At 46.5% G+C, this 20,563-nt stretch overlaps 2 protein-coding genes across 2 annotated transcripts in view; both read left to right on the top strand.

Annotated features, from left to right (window-relative positions):
* LOC149371434 (RNA helicase Mov10l1-like) overlaps positions 1-20,563 on the top strand; it is a 67,870-nt gene that overhangs the window by 8,282 nt on the left and 39,025 nt on the right. Inside the window, exons 2-8 of the mRNA XM_089565669.1 lie at positions 1,813-2,092; positions 4,369-4,530; positions 6,875-7,077; positions 12,903-12,995; positions 14,239-14,379; positions 17,995-18,204; positions 18,661-18,769. Coding sequence (XP_089421795.1) covers positions 1,813-2,092; positions 4,369-4,530; positions 6,875-7,077; positions 12,903-12,995; positions 14,239-14,379; positions 17,995-18,204; positions 18,661-18,769 — 1,198 coding nt within the window. The remainder of the gene's footprint in view (positions 1-1,812; positions 2,093-4,368; positions 4,531-6,874; positions 7,078-12,902; positions 12,996-14,238; positions 14,380-17,994; positions 18,205-18,660; positions 18,770-20,563) is intronic.
* Positions 8,736-11,985, top strand: LOC149371435 (uncharacterized). Its single transcript, XM_089565665.1, has one exon. The coding sequence runs from the start codon at positions 9,125-9,127 to the stop codon at positions 11,426-11,428; it is 2,304 nt and encodes a 767-aa protein (XP_089421791.1). The 5' UTR covers positions 8,736-9,124; the 3' UTR covers positions 11,429-11,985.

Genomic DNA, 20,563 nt, shown 5'->3' with positions numbered 1-20,563 from the left:
AAGTGCTGTAGAATATGGTTGCATTTTTATTTAAAGATGGAAAGTAGTGGGCAATTATTTAGATGATGATTTGACAGAAGGAAGGAAAGACAACATGTCACTGGTGGGAACTGAATCCACAACCTCCACCTGTGATGTGCAGTGCTCTGCCTACTCATCTGTGGTGGCAGGTGTTTCCCCTTCTACATTAAAATAATAGCTACATTCCTCTTCTGCTTCTAAAATGGTACTGAATAGCTTAGTTGTTAAAGGCCAGTATGCTGATCACGTGAGCTTACTTTTTGCTGCTCTAAACCTAGCTGAGTACTTATCATCTTGCTTTGGGAATGGACCCCTTTCATTATGCTATCAGTTGGCTTTCCTGTGCTGCAAATTGATCAACAAATGGCGGCGCTTTACAGCAGTTGAAAGAAAGCGAAATGTTCTAGGCGTTTACCTAAGCCTAGCAGCAGCGCTTGGTGCCATCACTGGAACCACGTCAACATCTTCTACACCTTAAAACGCATGACTTTTATTCATGTTCACAACATTTAATAGTGGCTGCTCCTCTGTTACGCTGTCACAGAATTGCTGTGAAGATGGCTTAAATTAAAGGAACCCTGAGGGTGACTTCATCCAATGAAATGTTCTTAGTAAATATAGATTCTATGATTCTATGGCTTTATGTGGCTATGTTGATGTTTTTTGGGCTGCAGAATATGAATTTATTGCTGGTAAAATTGGATTTACAAATGGAACATTTTGTGTCTCGCCACTGCATTCGAACTACCAACATCCAGGCTGAGGAAAAGTCTGCGATCGTTGTTTTCAAGGGAATGGCGATGCAGCCAGATGTAGCCTGGCTGCAGGGATCAGCACGCAGAAACCTGTCATGGCATCACCGCAGGGTCTTTTGAAAATGGCCAGTGGTTCCTTTAACATTTTTGAGGAAGGTCCATGCTGTTTCCTGCACTTCTGTCCTTTAAATCCCCAAGCTCCTTCATTCTTCTCGCGTGGCTCGCGTGGTCGTTTGTGTTGGCTTCGGCATACGTTATTTTGCTAGCTATATTTGCACCTCTGTATTTGCTAAAGAAGCATAATTTGCATATGGGCTATGTTCATCATGGTTGTGCATGGGATTGGTTGTGTAGTGCACAGCGTTTTGTATTTCAGTGGTGTTCTCTTTCTCTTTTTTTCTTTTCTTATAATAGACTAAACCAGTCCATTTCTTGTTTTTCCATATTCATCTCTCATGCTTTTATCAGGCCCTAGCACTTTCTCTTACACACAGAGCCCGTCTTTGTAGCAGTCCCTGATGGCCTTAAGAGGCAAGGAGTACCTTTGGGGTATGTGAGCAAAAGGCAGCACTAGTTTGTTTTTATTTCTTTTTCTTTCTTTATTCTCTCATAGCCTTTATTCTCTCATAGACGTCTCTCATAGCCTTAGTCGCTTTGGGACGTTAAACCCCATAAACCAACCTTTTCTTTCTTTATTATTATTTTTTTTATACCTCAAAGGCCCCTGGTATGGGCCATTACACGAGGGATGGGCATGGCAGTCAAACAACAATGGTCTTGATAGCGTTCTTAAAACGGATGGCATTGATGTGATGCACGGCATCCTGTGGTAGATCATTCCAGTCTCGGGATGACGTGACGAAAAAAGATCGAGAATGAGCGGTAGTTCTTGAGAGGCGATAAGCAGGTGATATGACTGATTCTCCTAAAGATGAATGATAAAACATATCATCTTTGTGCGTGGAAAAACTTTCATGGCAGGCACAAAAGTGTACATTACCTGGCACTGTCTTACATCACATGTGACCCCATGCAGAAATGACAACGAGCCCATGTTTGGCGAGGTCACGCACCTTAACCCCATCGAGCAGTATGGGCTCATCAACGAGGAGTTCTACTTCAAGCTCAGCCTGGCTGCGGGCGAGCACCTGACCCAGAACACCAAGGTGCTGTTCCTCCTGGAGCCAACTGGGCGGCAGGTGAGAGAGCTCACGGTTCTGCCAGCGCCACCTCCTTCCAGCATGGTGGCCAAGGTGACGAAGGTGGGCATCAGGTGCTTGCACCTCCTGGACGTCCCCACGCCTGCACCCTTGTTGGTACGTATCTCTTGACCGCAAGCAGGAACGCTGAAACTCGTTGCTCGTTGAGGGATACTGAGGACAGACTGAAGTTGTCCTGGATCAATAGATTACCGCATTGTGACTACAAGGGCACACTACTTTACTGGAAACTGAGCTTTCATAAGCTGGAAAAGGCAAAAAAAAAATACAGGTGTCTCCGTTACTAGCTGATTTCACAAGTAAAATGTGCACGTTGACACAGTTTTCCGGGCGCGGGTCTCGGAGGCTAGCCTACACTGCCATTCACTTCGAAACAGTCATCACAGATTCCTTTTTGGATGTAGCAGTTTGGATGGAGGGGCTGGAAAAGTTTATATCCAATTTTACCGGCAATAAATGCGTCTTTCACTGTCAGAAGAACAACATTGTGGTCAGAAAGAACCGGAGGATCTACTTCTACTAAAAATAAAATATGATGGAATTGTTCTCTCCATCCCTTTAAATGCTTAGTAGTGCAGCACGTCAGTATTTATTTCATTCTTAATGTTTTGTACAAGTACAGTACGGATGCCATAAATGGTGCCTCACTGCATGTTCATCCTTTTGCATTTTGAAAGACCCATCATGAACTCATCTATTGGCCAGTTATATAAAGTTGGACCTCATCATAATTAAGTTAGACCTGAGTGGCATATTTTGTTGTCCAAGGAATTTTACTATAAGCAGATACTACTATAACTCAAAACACAGCAGTCAGCAAGATAACTTGGAGTTATGAAAGGCTGATCAACTCTTCATCAAACAGGATGGACTTGTTAATGACAATCAAGTTGGTCTGCAGAAAGTGGCTTCATAAGTTTAAAGGGACAGTGAGGAGAGCTTTATTAATATTTTTTTAAAGCAAAATTTGATAGTTTGGCATTTCATGGCTTTGTTGCCACTTGGCCGGCAGCGAAAGATGCATTTATTTCTAAGAAATTTGGATTCAAAGTTGAAAAAGTTTTTCCCGCCGCTCTGATTCAAACTTGGGGTTCTCTTATGATGACACAGGACTAAGTGACTTGAAACATGACGTGCACATGACGTAACGCAGACTCCGTGATTTCTGGGGGCCAGCAGTGCGGCCTAGCAGCAGCCGAAAAGAAAGCTACCGCCGGCCGCGCGTTGAATGCATCTATCGGCTATTGCGGCCGTCGCTACCGTTGCTTCGTTTACGTTTGCACCTGCGTTACGATGGATCTCGTTCTCGAAGTCGTCAACGAAGTTCTTGCAAGTAGACACCTTTAGTATAACATGTACCTTGTTACCGTTAGCGGAATACGGGGAGCCTGCCTACCGTCGGTGAGCAGGCGCTGATTGGTCCCGATGCTGCAGGCGCGTGCGTAGCTGCCGGGTACGTGGCGCCATCTGGCGACTTCAAGAAGATTTGCACATGCATTAGCTGCGCCTCAGTGATTCGTGGCTTCTGGTGTCCTAGTGTTTCTAGAACCATTGGTTCTAGCAACACTGTTTTGTCCTATGACGTCATCACGCTTGTACTTGCGAGTTTGGCTTGTGGCGGCGATACCTGTATTTTGGTTCTTGCTCTTTTCTACATTACAAGAGCTTTGTTGTCAGTATGAGTGGCGTTTTTGTAATCAGGAGCTGGTATTCTGTCGATACAAGCCAACTTCAATTTCTCCTCAGTGTCCCTTTAACGTATCAACGCTTTGTGCTTTATCAAGATATGTAGGGCAAGTGTCATTCGTGTGCGTCGTTTTCCAGCATCGAAATTGCTCTGAACTCTCCAGAGTCAAAAGCCTGGACAGGTATACACGTGGCAGGAATGGCAGACAAATATAAAAATATATTGGCATATTCTTGTAGATCTTGCCACATAGTGACAGTGGCGAATGCTTCATCGATGCTTGCGGATGATGAAAATGCAAGTGGCAACTAAACTATAGATTGCATTTTAAACCTGAGTTGTGTGTCATGATGTTTTGATAGCCAACACTTAGACCTTGGATTTGTGTTTAGCCAGCAAGTGTGTGCAGTCGATCTCTTATATATCTTACCTGGATATTTCGAAATGTTGAGTAACCAGAAAGCCCTCTTGAAAATCCGATGCAAAAATATAAAAGTATTTTTGCGTTTATCGAATTCTCGTTCACTGGAACATTCAATGCATTGAAATGGCATGCTGCACTTCTGCAAGTGGTGCTTCACAAACTGTAACCACCTTGGTAACACCTTGTTAACATCTTGTTCAAGTCTTGTTCAAGACTTGGATGTGAACCTCTTTGTAATTTGAACATGGTATCTGTCTCCAGGCGGGATTTGACCCAGAGTTCAAGGTGCGCTCTGGTGACTGGCTACGCCTGCGTTTCGATCCGAGTACAGGCAGCGTGTGCGGTTTGGAAGCTTTGCGATCCAAAGAGCTTGTGGGTGAGGTAACCCGCCTCACACCTGCAGGTGGCGTCATCAACCAGCAGGTAAGGCAGCGTCAGTCATGCTATCTCATGCATATCATGAAGGACTTGTACATTTCAGTTGCACTAAGCATTGTTGCTCACAGTTACTTCCGTACTGGCCGGTATTTTTCATGGCTGACTTCAAATGTCTGCAGTTTGATAAGACTTAAGTGGTTCAGTTTTCTTTGTTTCACAGAGTGGGCTCGGGGCTGCTGCATGTATTTGCTTAAAGTTGTTTAAAGGGACACTGAGGAGAGCACTATTAATATATTTTTTATAGCAAAATCCGATAGTTCGGCATGTCATGGCTTTGTTGCCACTTGGCCGGCAGCGAAAAATGCATTGATTTCTAAGAAATTTGGATTCGAAGTTGAAAAGGTTTTTCCCGCCGCTGTGATTCAAACTTGGGATTCGGCTATGACGACACAGGACTAAGAGACGTGAAACATCACGTGACATGACGTGATGCAGACTCCGTGATTTCTGCTGGCCAGCAGTGCGGCCTAGCAGCAGCCGAAAAGAAAGCTACCGCTGGCCGCACGTTGAAGGCATCTATCGGCTATTGCGGCCGTCGCTACAGTCGCTTCGCTTACATTTGCACCGGCGTTTTGCGAGCATTACGATGGATCTCGTTCTCGAAGTCGTCAACGAAGTTCTCGCAAATAGACACCTTTAGTATACCGTGTACCTTGATACCGCTAGCGGAATACCGGGAGCCCGCCTAACGCCGGCGAGCAGGCGCTGATTGGTCCCGATGCTTCAGGTGAGCGCGTAGCTGCCCGGCACGTGGCGCCATCTGGCGACGTCAAGGAGATTTGCGCATGCATTGGCTGCGCCTCAGTGATTTGTGCTTCTCGTGTCCTAGCGTTGCTAGAACCATTGGTTCTAGCAACACTGTTTTGTTATATGACGTCATGACGCTTGTACTTGCGAGTTTGGCCTGTGGCGGCGATACCTGTATTTTGGTTCTTGCTCTTTTCTACGTTACAAGAGCTTTGTTGTCAGTATGAGTGGCGTTTTTGTAATCAGGAGCTGGTATTCTGTCGATACAAGCCAACTTCAATTTCTCCTCAGTGTCCCTTTAAGTTCAGCCTGAAATATGGTTGTAGATCTAGAAAGTGCCTTGTTTTGGCCTTCACATGGGTTGCTTTCATGCAGGGCTGACAAGCAGTTGTCTTGCAGCAGTGACAATTTAGAGTTTTGTTGCATTTCACCATCCGTCATTCCGCAGCAGTTCCTTGAAAGAGTTAGTCGGAGAACAGGCAGCTGCGTAGAATTGGATTGTGCGCTATGTGTACTCCTAATTTTGCTAGAGAAAGGAGCTGATGCATCTTGTGTAGTCAGTAATACTTCCCCCTTTGGAAGCTGCAAGATATTTTATTGCAACACTATTGCAGCGCTAGCTGCTAATGCAAGGTTCCTGGGCAAAGCATGTTTGTCGTAGTACTTAACAGTAGTAAAAAAGTGTCCGTGTAACCTAACGTGATCATAAAGAGGGGGGAGAAAGGGGGCACCCTGTGTGGAGTGCCACCCACGGGGGTGCAGTCGAATGACCGCTCTCTGTGCACACCCCTTGCCTTGTGCCTCATGCTAACCTTCCGAAAACCAGAGTGAAGGTTCTTGGAGGCGTGTTTGTGTTCGTAGTCAATCTTCATCCATGCAGCCGTGTAGGGAGGAGCATGGTCACATGGGTTGCATTTTGTGTGTGCAGACTGATTTTTCTCATTACCAGTTGTGTGAGCGCCATTTTTTTTTTTTTTTTTTCAAGCTTCACACAATGGGAAAAACTTGCACAAATGTGGACACTAATAGTCAACCTTGGGCCTTGTCGTGTCACATATACTCCGTGCCTTTTGTTCCATGTCATGCCACATCCAATGCATTCATCGTTTAATTGTACATTAACTTTGAGTCTGCGCTGCAGCCAGACTTCTTTTTCTTCTTGAGGTTCAGATGAGGCCAATGTGTGTCCCATGTGTTCATGCCATGGGGATGGGATGGGGAAAGGAGGAAAGTGGTGTATTTGTTTGGTTTGAGCACTTGTGGGAGAGATGGGGTGGAAGGGAGTGCAAGGCTTCAGCTTGTTTACTGTTCCCCTCAGTGCGCCACTGTACATTGTGCTTTGCTCTTGCCTTTGTGCCCCGTGGAGGGTTTCCTTTTGGCATCCAAATCCTATAAAAATCAAATTCTCACTAAAGGCGTGTGCTCCCTAAAGCTGAAAACTGTTGCTTGCATGCCAAACATTTCTCCGATGCAGTAGGTGTCTCATGCTTTTGGCATAGTGGAGTTTGTATTCAGCAGCATGGAACAAAAGCAGCCGCAGTGAGTGCCGTTACTACATATTTTTATTTTTTGCCTTGTGCAGATAGCCTTCTCGACTGAACAGTGGCCAAGTGAAGCACCGCGACCACGCGTGGGGCTGCGGGTAGCAGTTCACGCCGTTGAGAGTGACCAGGGAAACCTGTCATGGCGGGCTCTGTCAGTTGAGCCATACGTGGAAGAGTCAGCAGTGGCGTCGCCATCCAGCCCTGTTGTCCAGAATGGTGTCACTGAGGACAACAACAACCTGTGAGTCTGCATGGGCTGATCAGTGAGCTCTGCTGAGGAGTTTGCAGCGCAGGTCACGAAGAGTGTTAAATAAATATTGCAGTACATTTTTTTTTTTTAGCAGGATTCACTGTGCTGTGGCAACATTGACATGCCTTTTTATGTGTGTGGTGAGCCAGTGCCAGGCTTACAAATAAGTTAGGGTTTTCCTTGAGGCTCTGCGTCATGAAATGTCATGAAATTGAGAAGAATAATTTTTGTCACTCGCACTTTTTGCATGAAAACTCAAAAGAACAATGCGGAACGGAAGCAAAGATAAGAAATAAATGCAGATGAAGTCGCCTTGCAAGTTTTCACTGTAAACCTCAGTTATTTGAAGCTCTAAACCAGAGAAACATTTTGCAATCGCGGTGATAATGCAACTTCCGCAGCACTCTCCACCATATCTGCCCCGGCTCGCATGCTTTGGCTATGCGTGGGGTGGGCCTCTTTCCGTGTGTCCCCCTCTGTACAGCCGCTGCTGTCCGAGGAAACACTCTTTGGCTCGCATCTCTGGCACTCTTTATGGTCCCCACTCCTGGCGTGTGTTGGTTCTGGAATCATGCGAGCAGTCGAGTGACAGTGATGGGCATGCATTGGTCATTAGGCATCTTTTTTTGTTTTGTCTTCCTGTTTAGCGCTGCATTTGAGCATCAGCTTTTTAACCCTTTCACTGCTACTCCCGAGATAACTCGGGCTACCACATATGCACACCCCCTGCCTCTCCTGAGTAAACTCGTTATGGCTTTTTAACTCACCCCCTGCCGCTCCTGATAATACTCGTGCAAAAAAAAAAACGATGCACACATGTAGCGTCATCTATGGAGAGACCCCATAAAGTCATAGATCTTGTTGGGTAAATTTTACACAACAGATGGCGCGCATGTTTCCACATCCGAGTCACTTCGTTTTGGTCTCCGCACAGCAGCCTTGTAAGGCAATGTGCCACACTCGTCCGCGCTTTGACGGACGAAGAAATTCAAAACTGCTTATGAATTCGGAGTCCAATGATAATTAGAACGAGGAAGGAGCCCACCTAAGTGCCTTCTCTAGTGATGACAGCGATGAAGTCCCCCTGCCACCGAAAAATCCACTTAAGAAAAGGAAATCCGACAGGCCAGATTGGTGCTGGAAGATTTGATTTAGTACAACTAATATCTATAAGATTATCCTGAATAAACATGTCTACATGTCCTGCAGAGCATTTTAGTGCGTTACTAGCAAAAAATTTCCATGAAACTAACATGCAAAAAAAAAACCGGCAGAAGGTGTGCAGCTGTGAGTAAAAAAACCTGGCAGTGAAAGGGTTAAGTGTCACTTGGGTGGGGTGTTACTGAACTGAAAGCCGTGGGGGCTGCTGTGTTTGCCACGTGGAAGTGCCAACAGCACTGGAGCCCGGCACATTGTGCCAGCTGCGTTCACTTATTGTTTTCTGAGATGTTTCTCTCATTGCAGTTTGTTTTATCATTGTAAAGTTTGCACACGGTTTGTGCAAATTTCAAGTAATGTAGCACCAGTTAACAGACAGTTAGTATGGTGAGTTCGTTATATCATACATGCAGTATCCACTCGCAGATGTGATAGGGAGGTGGGGCCCCTGTGTGGTGACCCTGTACCTCACCAGCCACCCTACTCAGGGTTCGCACGGGTCCTTGAAAACCTTGAAAACCCTGGAATTTGAAAATGTGATTTTCAAGGCCTTGAAAACCTTGAAATATTTAGTGGTGCCTGGAAAACCCTTGAATTTCGTGATGATAGTCATTGGCGCCGTTCAGCGATTGCCCGTTGATCAACTGGCCACATTGAAAGCGAGGGTTGCCTCCCGATCCAAGCCAAGAAAATCCAGTCCGGTTCGGGCGTTCGTCCTCCATGTTGTCATATTGTCGGGTTGTGTTCTTTTGTGCGCTGCGGTCGCACACTTTTTATAGTTGCCGTCCTCATACCGCTTGTTAATCGCCTCCCGTTGGATTATTCAGAGCACGTGTATTGCGGCACGCGCTTGACGTGGACGTAATTGTGTGTGCGCGCCATGCCCGGGAAGTGCAATTTCCAGCGATCGTGGCTTAGCCATGACGAGTACAAAGACTGGGTTGCGCCGGACACCACGAGTTCGCATCGTGCTAGATGCAGACCGTGCGGAAAAGTGTTTGACATCTCATCGATGGGAGAGTCTGCGCTGAAGAGCCACAAGAGGAGTTTGAAACACAGCGCGAGCATGAAGAACGCAGCAGGTAACTCCATGTTGAACTACGTGACATCGCCCGAGTGTGGCGAATCCGTTCGTGTGGTCGAACCGCAGTCCTCGAATTTGAATGCCGCAAGCAAGGCTCACGATTTAGTGACAGAAGCGGAAATATTGTGGGCTTTGAAAGTTGTCACGTGTCATTACTCGTACAGCTCATCCGCCCACACAAGCGATCTGTTCAAGAGAATGTTTCCCGACAGTGAAGTTGCGAAGGTATTCACATGTGGAGAGAAAAAGTGCGCGTACCTGGCGTGTCATGGTCTTGGACCATTCTTTCTATCATCCATTCATCGGGCGATAGATAAGTGCGACTATTACGTCGTTCTGTTTGATGAATCTGCAAATGATTACCTCCATCAGAAGCAGATGGATATACATGTCAGGTACTGGGATGCATCTCAAAATATAACAACAAGGTACTTCACATCCGTTTTTATGGGCCACGCGACGGCGGATGACATCGAGGATAAATTGTTGAAGGCACTGGAGCCATTACCACTTGTTAAGATCCTACAAGTGTCCATGGACGGACCGAATGTCAACTTGAAATTTTTCAGAAGCTTTCAGGAGCACCTGCAAAAAAACTATCAAGTACAATGCCTAGATTTAGGCACTTGCGGTCTGCACGTTGTGCACAACGCCTACAGGGCGGGTGTAACTGCCAGCAAGTGGGGAGTGGACATTCTGTTGTCTAGTCTAAGTGCATTGTTTGAAGATTCCCCAGCGAGGCGAGAAGACTTCGTAGCGGTGACTGGTCAGGCTACATTTCCCCTTAAGTACGTCGCCCATCGCTGGGTTGAAAATGTTCCGGTAATTGAGCGAGCCCTTGCACTGTGGCCTGGTGTGAGAATTTACATTGAGTCTGCAAGAAAGAAAGAAGTGAACCAGCCGAAATGTGCCTCCTTTCAAAACTTGCTCAGTTTCTCCAGTGACCCACTAGTCCCCGCAAAACTGAACTTTGCCCTTGGGATTGCACTGATTCTGAAACCTTTCCTGACGGACTATCAGGCAGACCAACCACTTGTGTTTTTTCTGGCAAGGGACCTCGAAACAATTGTCAGGAAGCTTCTCACAAAGTTTGTGAAGTGTTCAGTTCTCTCTGCATCAGTCGGGACTACAGGCCTGTTGAAAATCAACATTGAAGACGTGAACAATCACACAGCACTTGAGAAAGTGGACATTGGTTATGCAGCTGAACAAATTTTGAAGAATTCCAAGGTCAGTGCAAAAGACGCGTTTGCATTTAAAATGGAATGCAAGCGGTTCCTTGTTAGTGTGTGTAAAAAGGTTCTTGAGAAGAGTCCTTTAAGATTCCCATTGGTTAGAGGCCTTTCCTCATTGGATCCCCGTCAAATGTGCACCAAGCCAGACCAGTGCCTAGCAGGACTCAAGAATGTTTTGAATGCCCTCATCGCTGCAAGAAGGTTGAGCGATCACCAACGGGACTCTGTTCTCTCTGAGTACGCCGAAATGCTGCAGATGGAGAAGCACAAGCTGCGATTGTTTGAAAAGAGCTCTGACAGGCTAGACATTTTTTTCTTAGAACTCCTAAAGTTCAATTCATCCTACGCTGAGCTCTGGACAGTAGTCGAACTTTTGCTTGTGCTCAGCCACGGCCAGGCAACTGTGGAAAGAGGATTTAGTGTCAACCGGCAGGTCTGTGTGGAAAACCTGAAAAGTCTGTCATATGTCTCACAACGCGTTATATGTGACACCGTTGATAAGGCAGGTGGCATCCTTAACATTCCTATAACAAAGGAGTTGAAGACCTCCGTTTCAGCTGCAAGGCATCGTTATCATGCATATCTGGAGGCGCAGAAGAAGGAGCAACTTGAAGAAGCAAAGGAGTCAAAGAGGCACCTCGTTGAGGAAGAAATTGATACCTTAAAGCGAAAGAAAGCAAGACTTGAAGCAACCGTTGCTGATCTGACAGCTTCAGCAGACAACTTGGCTGAGAAAGCAGAAGAGACAGGCGACGTCGTGCACATTGTGAAGTCAAATTGCCTTAGGAAAACGGCAAAAAGCAAGACGGAAGAACTTCTAAACATCAAGCAAGAAATAATCACAAAGTGTCAGGAGCTTTCATGAACGCTTGTTACGATCTGTCTTAGTTTAGTGTTAAACTAGTCAAGCCTGTAAGTGTTCTTAGTGTTCAATAAATTTGTCGCAGCGTGTTTTAAAAAGTTGTTTTACTATAAAGGGTACTAAATTGAGTATTGAAATGAGTCCTTGAAAGAAACTTTTGGGGGCCTTGAAAGTCCTTAAAAACCCTTGAATTTGTGCCTTCATAGCCTGTACGAACCCTGCTACTGTTGCGAGTTTTGAAGCCAGAAACTCAAACTGAGGGCCGCACAAAGCCCAAACAACGTTGCACGTAGGGATGTGGGGAGGGGCAGCATCCTCCGCCATGCCTTGGAGCGGGGGCTATTATCAGATTTTTCGGACAGCAGGATTGCATTGCTCATGTCGAGACGTGACTGCCATGCTCTTGTGCACGTCATGGTTGCCTGTATAGGCATGCCGCGCAATTGACATCGCATGAATAAGGTCTGTAAGATCAGCCGCCACAACACCTTCATTACATGCAGTTCACAAATACAGTACACAGGCTTCAGTGCTGGTGTCATTGGAGAATTGAGAAACTTCATAATACTACCAGGAATTTGCTACACAGGGGTTCGTTGCATCCAGATTTAACTGTGCATGTCAAAATAGAATTCAACTCTTTCATCCTAGGTTTATGTGTGAGAAAAAAAAAAATCGAAGAATCCTTGTGAGGAGCATCGAAGCGTTTGTGCAAGTTTGTTGTCTGTGTAATGAGTGACTAGTTGTCTGAATGACCTGAGTGAAGTGCGCACACCGTAAGCAGTGAAAGGAAATTGACATAACAAAGGCACTGAGCGATTGATGCAACCACAGAGCAAGATAAACAGGAGCACTGACATATCTGAAAAAACTGCATGCCACTATATTAAGGTTGCAACAGGATAGTTCGTCACTCATTCCTTACACATGGTAAAACTGTACTCTGGTCTGGTGGGCGTCTCATGTTCTCTTTGGATGCATGCGTGTACTGCTGTCAACTTTTGCTTCAAATTCTGCTCTACCTACTCACACATTTGCTTGTCATTATGCATGATAAGGGGGCAAACCATGGGTTAAATCGTAATTCTGAAGTCAAATTTGACTTTTGGGTGTTTCATCATACAGCAACCAGTTTAGTCTTCACGGAGAGTGGAATTGTTCATTCTTATCACAAATATTTGGGGACAAGCAGCCTTTGAGTGCAAAACCATCTATGGTTTTATTAGTGGAGAGAGAGGGAGAGAGTCTCAGTGCAAAGGCAACCATAGTAGTGTTCAGTGCCTGCCATTCGTCACAGAGGGATCATAAAAATGGCAGGTTACATAATTGCGATGCAGTTATTTCCTCAAAAAAAAAGGAGGAGCAAAGTAAATTTATCTGTGTGTTTTAAACTCAAGCTACAGATTGTTTGTGCTCATTCCCTAGTCAGTCTGTGTGCACACCCATTTAGCGTTGGACTGTTTTCTTTTTTTTGCAGCTGTTCAGTCCCTGATGGCCTTGATGTGCCCAGGGTAATTGACTTTGGCCAACTAAAACCTGGGCAGAGCCACACGCTACAACTTCGCATCACGTAAGTTTGTTTCTTTCCCCCCACTTCGCTCCTTTTTTTTTTTTTGGCTTTACACAGTAGAACCCCGCTGTTACGTTCCTCACTGCTGCGTTTTCCTGGCTGTTACGTCGTTTTCTTCGGGTCCCGGCAAACCTTCCATAGGATCCAATGTATTCGGAACCCCGCTGTTACGTCGTAGCCGAGGAAATGATCCCGCATGATACATCACAACCGGGCTCCCCGAACCCGCCCGGGCAATGCGCGCCAACTACCACTTTGATTTTTGATGAGTCTTGGCCAGGCTTGGCTACGGAACTGGCTGCAAGAAGCCGCACGTGAGTTGGAGAGGCCACCACTAGATAGCTATCTGCCTCGCGAACGCCGAATGCCGCGATCTTTATTGTGGGAGGTGGTGACGAGGAGGCGCGCGGCTGCGGTCGCTTATCTGTTTTTCTCAGGCAGCGTCCGCCAGTTGTTGCGACGCGCGTCTTTTCTTTTCTTTCACTCTTTCTTTTTATCTTTTAACTCTCCTCTACCTGCAAGTGACAGCGGTGGTGGCTCGGCTGGAGCCAGTCGGCAGGCCCGTGCAATTTCCTTTTCATCCTTCTTCAGTCGCAACATCTTTATCGTGCTTTGATGGCGTGATAGTGTTGCGTAAGCGGAAGGCGCTTCCCCTTGAAGAAAAGCTGGGCGTACTAAACGCAGTCGACAGGCAGTCAGGGCGGCCTACGCGGAGCAGCGCGGCGAGCAGCCTACGAACATTTCAGTGCTTGACGCTGTGCACAACGTCGCTTCAGCGTGGACTGCAGTGAGCGCGTGAACTGCACAGCACTGCTGCGTGCGGTGTGTCCGCACTGCAAAGCAACGCTGACAGCAATGCGGCCTTTGCTATTGAGAAACGCGTTCTTCTTTCCAGCGAGCGAAAGAAACTGCAATCCACCATTCTCAATTTTTTTGAAGCCCTAGGGTCAATTTGCGGAAATAAATTGTTTCAAGTCAAAGCTGCACTGTTTTCATTAATTTTCGGTGCTTTCCTCACTGTTGCGTTTTCCCGGCTGTTACGTTTTTTTTTCCCGGTCCGGTGAAAAACGTATGAACGGGGTTCTACTGTATTTAATAGTGGATATAACGGTTCATGGTTGCACCTTTCCTTGTTGTTTCATGCAGCAGCTTGATGGTCTCTTGCCTCATCAAAGATCAGAAATGCTGCTGTTAAGCTTTGGCGTTGTAGATTCATCACCATGCTTTTTTTTTCTCCATGCAGGAACGCAACGGACAGGCCACATCTCCTGCTTGCATGCAAGTTTCATTCCAGGAGTAAACAGGTGGCACTTTCCGAAGCATTCAAGCCATACATGATTGCGTCTGGCGGGAGACACAGCTTGGATCTTGTGTGCACTGGCAGGTAAGGAGGTGTTATGGGTTCTGTGTTGGTTCTATTGCAGGGTTATACAGTACTGCTGGGTAAAACGAGCCACACGCCAGTTTAACAAAAAGAAACGGGTTTCATATTTCTCCATATTTGGAATGCACTGAAACACCTAGGGAAGTGGAGAAGGTAGATGACTGAACTCCTTAATTTATAGTATCACTTCTCCCCTACTTTTTAAGACCGAGCCGGGGGACCCGGGTTCAGTCCCAGCTGAGGTGGCTACACTTCAGTGTGGGCGCAATGCAAAAGCCTGTGTGCTGTGCGATATGAGAAGCTTGGGTGGTTTATATTAATCCAAAGCCCTCCACTATAACTTCCCTGTTGACCTGTAGATTGCTTTGGGACCCACAATTTAATTTTATTTATCTAAGTATTTAAAATAATCATTATAGCTTTACTTTTTTTCATTTGTTGCGTCAACGACCTTTGAAAGGAGGCTTTAGCTAGGCACATATACATTTGAACAAAAAAAATGGTTTTTCCGGGCGTTCATTCGACCAATTTTGAAGAAATCGATTGCTTTCAGAGGGCAGTCATAAAGTGATGCAGTCACCGCTGCACTGCGGCGCTGGCAGTTGTATGGGGACTTCCAACCAGGGATCTGTGAATGTAAAGCAGAGAATGACCAGTTCCGCATATGTGGGCCTTAACCCATTATAATACTATTGCGTCATACCCTTAAGGCGGACGATAAGTGTGTCCCTTCCAATTTTTCATCATAGAGCTGCACTGCTTTAAATACAGTCGACTCCCGTTAATACGAAGTTCACGGGGACCGCAAAAAACTTCGAATTAAACGAACTTCCAATTAAGCACAAAACACAAAAAACAGCACTTTATTATAGCGAAATCGAGTATTTTCTCTAAGAAAAATAGTCTGTCATCTTCCTCTGTTTCTTCTTGGAGAATCGCGCTGCTGAAAGCAAGTTCTGCAGGCTGTAGATGTGGCGGAACGCTTCTTCCGCGTTGTCTTCAGCGGCAAAGAAGCGCTCCACGAGAGCAAGGCCCGCAGCTGCATCGGCAGCCTTAGGTTGCGGCTCGTCTTCAACGTCATCGTCGCTTTCCTGGGTCGCTTCCTGGGGTCGAATCATCTCCACAATTTCTTTATCCGTCAGTGCACCGCACGTTTCGACCGCCTTGTCTACGGCGATGTACTCTTCAAAATTGACGTCCCCTAGAGCATCACCAAAATCAGTGCCGTCAAGCTCGCTTGTTAACACTTCCTCGGATGAAATTGCTGAGGCATCCTCCGAAGACGCTGCCACAAAACCGCAAGCCCTGAAGCAATTTGCGATAGTTTCTTGCTTCACATTATCCCATGCTCGCGCTAACATGTGGATGGCACTGAGCAGGCTCACCTCGTATTTTTTGGCGGTGTCCATGCACAAAATCATGCGCTCGACGAGGTGGCGCCTGTACAGGACCTTAACATTTTTTATGATGCCTTGGTCCATTGGCTGCAATACAGATGTGGTGTTTGCAGGCAAAAATGCGAGGCGTATTGCACTCAAGGCTGGCACATCCACGTGAGCACTGCAGTGATCCACGAGGAGCAACACCTTGCGGTTCGAAGTAGCAAACTTACGGTCCAATTTGGTGATCCAGCTCTTGAAAATTTCGGCCGTCATCCACGCTTTCTTGTTCGACTCGTATTCCACAGGTAGAGTCTTTATGCCTTTAAAACATCTCGGCTTGGCGGCTTTTCCGATCACAAGTAAGCGACACCGTTCCGTGCCAGTCATATTAGCCGCGATCAGCACCGACACCCTTTCCTTGCTTCGTTTGCCCCCAGCACAGTCGTCGTCCTTGAATGTCAGGGTCTTCTCTGGTAGGAGCCGATAGAAGAGAGCAGTCTCATCTGCATTAAAGATGTCTTCTGGCTTGTACTCGCCGAGATATTCACGCAGCTTTTCGTCCTTCCACGTGGCGCATGTTTCCTGGTTAACGGACGCTTTTTCACCGCACACGCTCTTAAAAACGAGATCATGACGATGTTTGAAGCGCGTCAGCCATCCATCTGACGAAACGAAGTCGTCGATCCCCAACATTGTTGCAAGCGTTCGGGCTTTCGTCGCAACGATGTCTCCGCTGAGAGGAAGTTTGTTGTTCCGGGCCTCCCGAATCCAAACCAGCAGAGCCTTCTCCAACTCTGGGTAAACGCCGGTGCGCATTCGCTTTCGAGAAGTGTTGAATTTCTCGTTCTCAAATGCGTCCATTATTGTGCGCTTATTCTTGATGAAGTTGGAGAGCGTGTTCGGCTTGATTCCGAACTTCCGCGCGATGTCTTGTTTGGCGGCACCTCCCTTCTCGACTTCCTTCAAAATCTCGACTTTCGTTGCCAGGTCGAGCGTGCGATAAGATCCACGGTTTGCCATGGCTATCAACGATGCGACTACGTGTACGGTCAATTCCGAAGCGTAGGAGCACCAGTGGAACAACCTAGCCGACGAGCAACCCGCACACGCAAATAAAGCGCTCGGCCAACAAACGCCTCGACTACGCTGTGCACGCTGCAAGCCTAATCTCGCATTATCTCGCCACTGCCAGTATTCAGCGCTGCATGCGCCTATGACACCCGCGTGGCCTCCGTGATCGGCTCCGGCGGGAGGCGGAGCCGATCGCCGAGGCCACGGCAGCCGTAGCTATGGATAATCGCACCGCTCCAAGAAGGGCGGCGCTGCGGACGGCTACGATGGCGATGACACCAACGCGGAGCACGGAGCTGTTGTAGCACTTGAAAAATTGCACACTCTACCAAAGAATGACGGTCACCTCGAGGATCCCGGCTGAAAATTAACTTCCAATTAAACAATATTACTGGATGAGGACTTCAAATTATCGAGCGATTTCTTCCATAGGGTTACATGCAAAACTGACGGGACCAGCTCTTCACTTCTAATTAACCGAAAATTCCAATTAAGCGGCTTCGAATTATCGGGAGTCGACTGTAGGAGGTTTTGATGAGGATGAAAACTTTATTTGTAACAAGGGAAGGTTTTCAGAATTTCAAGTTTTGTGATTTTTTTGGCAGTTTGCTTTTAGAGCCAGAAAGCTGTTCAAAGTGTGCTTCCATCATTTGCTTTTGGTTCTTACTTTTTGTTTTAAATGCACCGAATTTCATCCACTTTTGAGCAATGGCTGTATAATGGGAGCATTTCGGGGTCTCCATATATATTTTGATAGTAAAATTGGAATTAAACACAAGCCGCCACTTAATTGCAGTGCAACTTTTTAGACACCTTTATACCGTTTCGTTTTGAGTTCAAGCAAAAGGCATCTTTTTTGTATGTGTGTTCTGGTAAAAAGGCTCGTGGTATATTCTTGTCAAGCATGACTAACAGTTGTGTGGTATTATGAAGTTTGTTCTGTGCAATGCTGCGATGGCTGCGTTTTGGTGGAGTCGAAATGCAAGAGCGCCTTGTGCTGTGTGTTGTCAGTGCCCATTGAGGAACGTCAGGTGGTCAGTATTAATCCGAAGCCCTCCACTGCAGCACATCTCGCAGGCCAGGTGCATCTTTGGGGCGTTGAACTCCATATACCGCACCATTTTCTCTCGCCAAGCTTGTTCTTATTTTCGTGCCATTCCAGTGAACTCGGCACGTGCCGTGAGAAGATTGAGCTCGAGTTTGAGGAAGGGTTCTCTGCCCACTGCGTGGCCTGTGTCAATGTGGTGGACCCCCTGGAGCAGAGGCTACTGCCATCGAGCCTTCCCCCTCCGTCTGCCACGAAAACCCACTCGACTGTAGCTGCAACACTCCATAATCGGTTGTGGACTGTGCCGGGGGAGCGGTTGCCAATGTAAGGAACCTTTTCTCTTTTTTTTTTCTAGGTCTGGTGGAACCATTTCAGTGGGAAGAAGTCTTTATTGTTTTCTTGGTTACATAAGTTATGCATGATGGCTTTGCATCTTTCTTAATGAATGGGAATACTATTTGCGATTAGTTCGTGACAGCTAAGGCATTGCAGTGTGTGAAGAATTCTTTGTGCTACGGATTTTATGGAAAGGAAGATGAAAAAAACTTTCAAGGCACGAATTTAGTGAAAGTGACATTAATTCTAGCGGAGTTCACTTGTGTACAGATGCCAGGTAGTACTGAGCTGCAACTGCAAAGCATTTTATGCTTGCACCTGCTCGTGGCGACCAGATAGCTCAGCTTATTGCGTTTATATGGTAGGCTGGGCGCGGTGAGTTTTATTTCACACCAAGTTGTTGACGAGCATTTGTTGTTGTGCCTTTCCTTGCCTTTCTAACAGGCGTCAGGCAAAACTTCCTGAAGGGCTTCCTCACTTCCCAGTGAACGCAGCGTTTTGGAACATGTCACCTCAAGAGCTAGAGAATTTCGTCGGTGGATCACTTCGCCAGGTACTGTGAACTTCCTGTGCTTCTTGGTCTGTGTTGTTGTCATACCTCAGCACTGCGACATGTAGCGTATTCATGTTAATTCACTCAAAAATATTCTCTGCTCAGTTGCTCACATTCAAGGGTGCTCTCATTCACTCTCACAGGAGAGTTTGTGGAGGTAAAGTTTGAAATTTTTTGGTCTGTGCTGTCAAAGAAGGGTAGCTGCAGCGATGAGGATCCCGAGAATAAATGTGATCATCGGCTTTTGGAACATTTGTTAAGAAAATGGGCAGTCTGTCGGTGGTTAATGGTATTGGTCTTGAGCCGTAAAACATAAGGAGCACCATAGCCAATTTTACGAATCTCTGTTGCTGTAATTTATTTAAAGATTAGCGTGCACCCTTAACCTTCTTTTTTCTCAGCATTTCACACCATTTGTTCAGAGACACATTAGCAACTCACAACTTCACCGCAGCGGTTAATCTGTTGGGAACAGTCACAATTCACGCTCACATAGGCTTACATTCATGGGGTTCACACCCTCACGCATGCTTTCACTCACACGGGCTCCTTTTATGGGGCTTACTTCAGGGGATGCATGATGGGCTGTTGGCAGCTGTTAAACGTCGAATCCACGGTTCAATGAGTGTGGCAACACGGGTTTTTCTTGATCATAAAAGGAAGATGTGGTTGGTTAGAGCCATTTACTGCAGTACCTGTGAAAGGCCGCAGGTGGGCTTGACTAGATGCAGCGAACGCGAGTCCTTTGCTCAGGGTACCTGTTTCCTTGAAGCAAGTTAAAATGGCAAGCAGCAAATGGAGCATGATGGCAATGATGGAGTCTGCGTCCACAAAAGGGGAGCATTTGCAAGGGGAGACTGAAGAAGTCTGCTCACCTAACATGACATTGTGCTCACAGACCAGGGTGTTAGGTTGCCGGGCAACAGTGTGCCAGTGGCAGTTGCCTTGGCAGAAGTGAGTTGTCAGTGTCTACCCTTTCTGGCACCGCATACCAGGACCACCGCTCATTTGTGCTACCACTCGTGAAAACTTCTGGTTACAGCGGGACTGGTTACAGCGGGACTGGTTTCAGCGGGACTGGTTTCAGCGGGACTGGTTTCAGCGGGACTGGTTTCAGCGGGCCTGGTTACAGCAGTACTAGGTAGTTACAGTAGGGCACGGATGAACAAAACTGCACAACTGCCCGCCACGTCCTCCACCAAGGGGGGTTCTTGGCACATTCCTGTGCAGAACATCACGAGCTGCTGTAGGCTGAGAGAATGGACTGGCAAGTTGTCGCCGCCATTGTTTCCTTGGGGTAGGTGAAGTGTCAAGAGCTATGCAGTGCACAAAGGACGAGCCTGCTAGAGAGGAGTGTGGGGCCCTCAAGGAAGAAAAAAAAGCATGGTACACAAACCGAGGAAGCATCTTTTCAAGAGGGTTAACTGCTGAGCTAGTTGGTTTTCAGACATAATAAAGGATTTTTAGCGTAACGACACAACACAAGAAAGACGACAACTGTTTTATTGCTTCTTTTTATTACTTGAGGCCTCAGCAAATCTGTAGTGGTTTTGTCCATTTTGTTTAGCAGCTCTTGATCAAGAAGGAAGCAGTGGAAAGATGTCAAAAGCGACATGAGCGACATGGGACCCATTACAAAGTGAAATATATAACACTTTTTTTTCTGAACCTTTGTTCTGAACGAGAGCTGTCTTTTATGCCTTTACTGGTTTTAGCTGTGCATTATTTATTGCAGTAATTGATGTAATAAGTCTTGTGATAATAAGGAAAAAGGGTTGGCATCCCCGAGTGTGT

This window comes from Amblyomma mixtum, chromosome 1 (genome assembly GCF_055824585.1).
Source record: "Amblyomma mixtum isolate Tamu chromosome 1, ASM5582458v1, whole genome shotgun sequence".
Taxonomy (NCBI): Eukaryota; Metazoa; Arthropoda; class Arachnida; order Ixodida; family Ixodidae; genus Amblyomma; species Amblyomma mixtum.
Note: the sequence above shows the minus strand (reverse complement) of the source record. Positions and strands in the feature narration are given on the sequence as shown.

What these genes read in the sequence shown, in the direction of transcription:
- LOC149371435 (XM_089565665.1), top strand. Translation starts at nt 9,125, where the DNA reads ATGCCCGGGAAGTGCAATTTCCAGCGATCGTGGCTTAGCCATGACGAG.